Genomic DNA, 2,500 nt, shown 5'->3' with positions numbered 1-2,500 from the left:
TTCTATAATGAATTTTAAGATTTTAAGACAAAATTTGAAAACCAAGTTTCCTTAAAAGGTCAAATATTGTGAATTAAAGATTCGTAGTGCTTCAATCCGAGATGAGAATCTTACTATTGATGACGTATTGATCGACTGTGTATGCTACAGAATTAATTTAATTGAATGACTTAAATGTGATAAACCGTCTTGGTTGCTCATCACTATGACTCCGCCCACAGCTGTCATCTCTGCCTTCCTATTGGTCAGATATTCCTGATTGTCATAATCAAAGTATTGATCTGTTATTGGAGGTTTTATTGCTCTCACAGTGAGCCCAGTGTTCACTTTGCTGGTGTGAATAAAGTATTCAAATTCTCATTCAATTTGTGCTTTAAGCTTGAGCAGCTAGCAGAGCTAACAGGCTAACTGTAGCACTGATTGGAAGACATTTATGTCATCATCATCACCTTCATCATCATCATCATCATCATCATCATCATCATCATCATCATCATCATCATCTTCGTCGTCTTTTCCCAGCATGCCTTTGGCATCTTAAACAGTTCTCTGACCCTGAGATTCATGTTGCTATGACAACCATCCCACCAACATGACAAAGTGAGTCCATAATGTACGACATCAGACGACTTCATCATCATCCTCAGAGCAGTGCAGTAAACAGACACGTGATGTGTGTGTGTGTGTGTGTGTGTGTGTGTGTGTGTGTGTGTGTGTGTGTGTGTGTGTGTGTGTCAGTGCTCGTTGGGCATGTGTCTGATGGTGTGGAAGATCCAGTCCATCTTGGTGCTCCATCCTCCATGATGAGCATCGTTCATCTGTTTGGTGAAATACTCCAACGCCTCCTGCTGGCTCTTCTCTGAGAGACAGACAAGCAGACAGACAGACAGACAGACAGACAGTTAACGGGTGTTGATCATTATTTTTTTTTGATAATTGTCAATGAATATTTTTTCTTACACTATTTGTCTCCCCATTCCTCCCTCCCTCCCCCCTTCTATCTGTCTCCCCCCTCTACCTGCCTCTCCCTCCCTCCTTCCCTCCCTCCCCCCTTCTATCTGTCTCCCCCCTTACCTGTCTCTCCCCCCTCACCTGTCTCTGACCCCCTCGTCCCCCTCCACCTGTCTCCCCCCTCTCACCCAGGGCCAGGGTCTTCCTCAGGTAGGCGATGTCGTCGAAGCTCTGCAGCTCGGGCATGCCGCAGCCCAGCAGGAGGGAGAAGAGGTTGATGAAGAGGCTGGCGTGCTGCCGGATGGCCAGGTAGGCTTTATAACACATCTCCTGGAACCTGGACCACAGACAGGTGGACGAAGAGTGAGACAGGCACGGACACACAGCAGGAGCAGCTTCAGAGACACGAGGAGCAGCTAAGACCTCTCGAATTCTTTGGTCTTGGTGGACTCCTGGACCCCTTTACTGATGACGATGAGGAAGTCCTGTGTCAGGACGAAGGGCACGCGCTCCCTCTTGTAGCCAAACTTCTTCTTCTTGTGGTCCAGGAAGTGACCAAAGTCAATGTGGAAGAGCTAGAGGAAGAACCGGAAGAAGAGGAGTCAGAGGGAGGAGTCAGGGGACGACAAAGAGTTATGGGGAGGAGTCAGTGGGAGGACGAAGAGTCTGGGGGAGGAGTCAGTCAGAGGAGTCAGGGGAGGACAAAGAGTCAAGGAGAGGACAAAGGGGAGGAGTCAGCTCACCTGTCCATTCTCCTTCACCATGATGTTGGAGTTATGTCGGTCTCCGATTCCCAGGATGAACGTAGCGACGCAGTAACCTGCACACGACCTGGTGAACAGGTCGATGGCACGGTCATACCTGAGAGACAGACAGGTGGTGAGACAGGCAGACAGCAGTTCACACAGACAGACCATCAAGTACAGACAGGTGGTCAGACAGGCAGGTACAGACAGAAACAGAAAGACAGGTAGACAGACAGGTGTTCAGACAGACAGACCGACAGACAGACAGGTACAGACAGACAAGTACTGACGCCTCCCCGCGGTTCTTGTCTTTGATCCAGTGGTGCAGCGTGTTGGAGTTGAACTGCAGCGCCCCCTTCAGGCCTCCTTTGCACTGAATCTGCATGATGGTGAAGCTGTTCTTCACGACCTCGATCAGACCCACACAGTCTCCGATGGACAGGCAGCCGTAAGGCAGCATGCTAACACACACACACACACACAGACAGACACACACACACACACACACACACACACACACACACACACACACACACACACACACACACACACACACACGCACTCCATCAGACAGGTATGTGATGATGTCACAGTCATTAATGAAGTCAAAGGTTCTCACCGCAGGTCCAGGCCCTGGTTCTGCCAGATGTTCTCCATGATTTTAATGATCTGCAACGTCAGCATGTCCTGACGCAGGTCTGTAACACAGAGAACACACTACATTACCCACAATCCACCAGCACAGCCCTGGTCTGCACCATTAGCACTCTCCACTAAAACCAGGGCCGTAGTTAGCTGAGGTC

The 2,500-nt window shown here is 49.3% G+C and overlaps 1 protein-coding gene across 3 annotated transcripts in view; it reads right to left on the bottom strand.

Annotated features, from left to right (window-relative positions):
• Positions 1-2,500, bottom strand: part of LOC138215283 (phosphatidylinositol 4,5-bisphosphate 3-kinase catalytic subunit alpha isoform-like) — a 17,686-nt gene that overhangs the window by 2,284 nt on the left and 12,902 nt on the right. For 2 of the 3 annotated variants that reach the window (XM_069177364.1, XM_069177369.1), the window contains exons 23-28: positions 2,317-2,395; positions 1,988-2,158; positions 1,695-1,812; positions 1,375-1,526; positions 1,140-1,288; positions 1-859 (exon numbers count right to left, since the gene is read on the bottom strand). The exon at positions 1-859 is cut by the window's left edge and continues 2,284 nt beyond it. In XM_069177364.1, coding sequence (XP_069033465.1) covers positions 735-859; positions 1,140-1,288; positions 1,375-1,526; positions 1,695-1,812; positions 1,988-2,158; positions 2,317-2,395 — 794 coding nt within the window. In that variant the 3' untranslated portion in view covers positions 1-734. The remainder of the gene's footprint in view (positions 860-1,139; positions 1,289-1,374; positions 1,527-1,694; positions 1,813-1,987; positions 2,159-2,316; positions 2,396-2,500) is intronic. The other variant, XM_069177378.1, reaches the window with a different exon arrangement.

The sequence above is a fragment of the Embiotoca jacksoni genome, unplaced genomic scaffold, assembly GCF_022577435.1.
Source record: "Embiotoca jacksoni isolate LCO1_2020_lvr unplaced genomic scaffold, fEmbJac1.0.p SCAF_107, whole genome shotgun sequence".
NCBI lineage: Eukaryota > Metazoa > Chordata > Actinopteri > Embiotocidae > Embiotoca > Embiotoca jacksoni.
The sequence above is the reverse complement of the archived record's forward strand: the minus strand, read 5'-3'. Positions and strand labels throughout refer to the sequence as shown.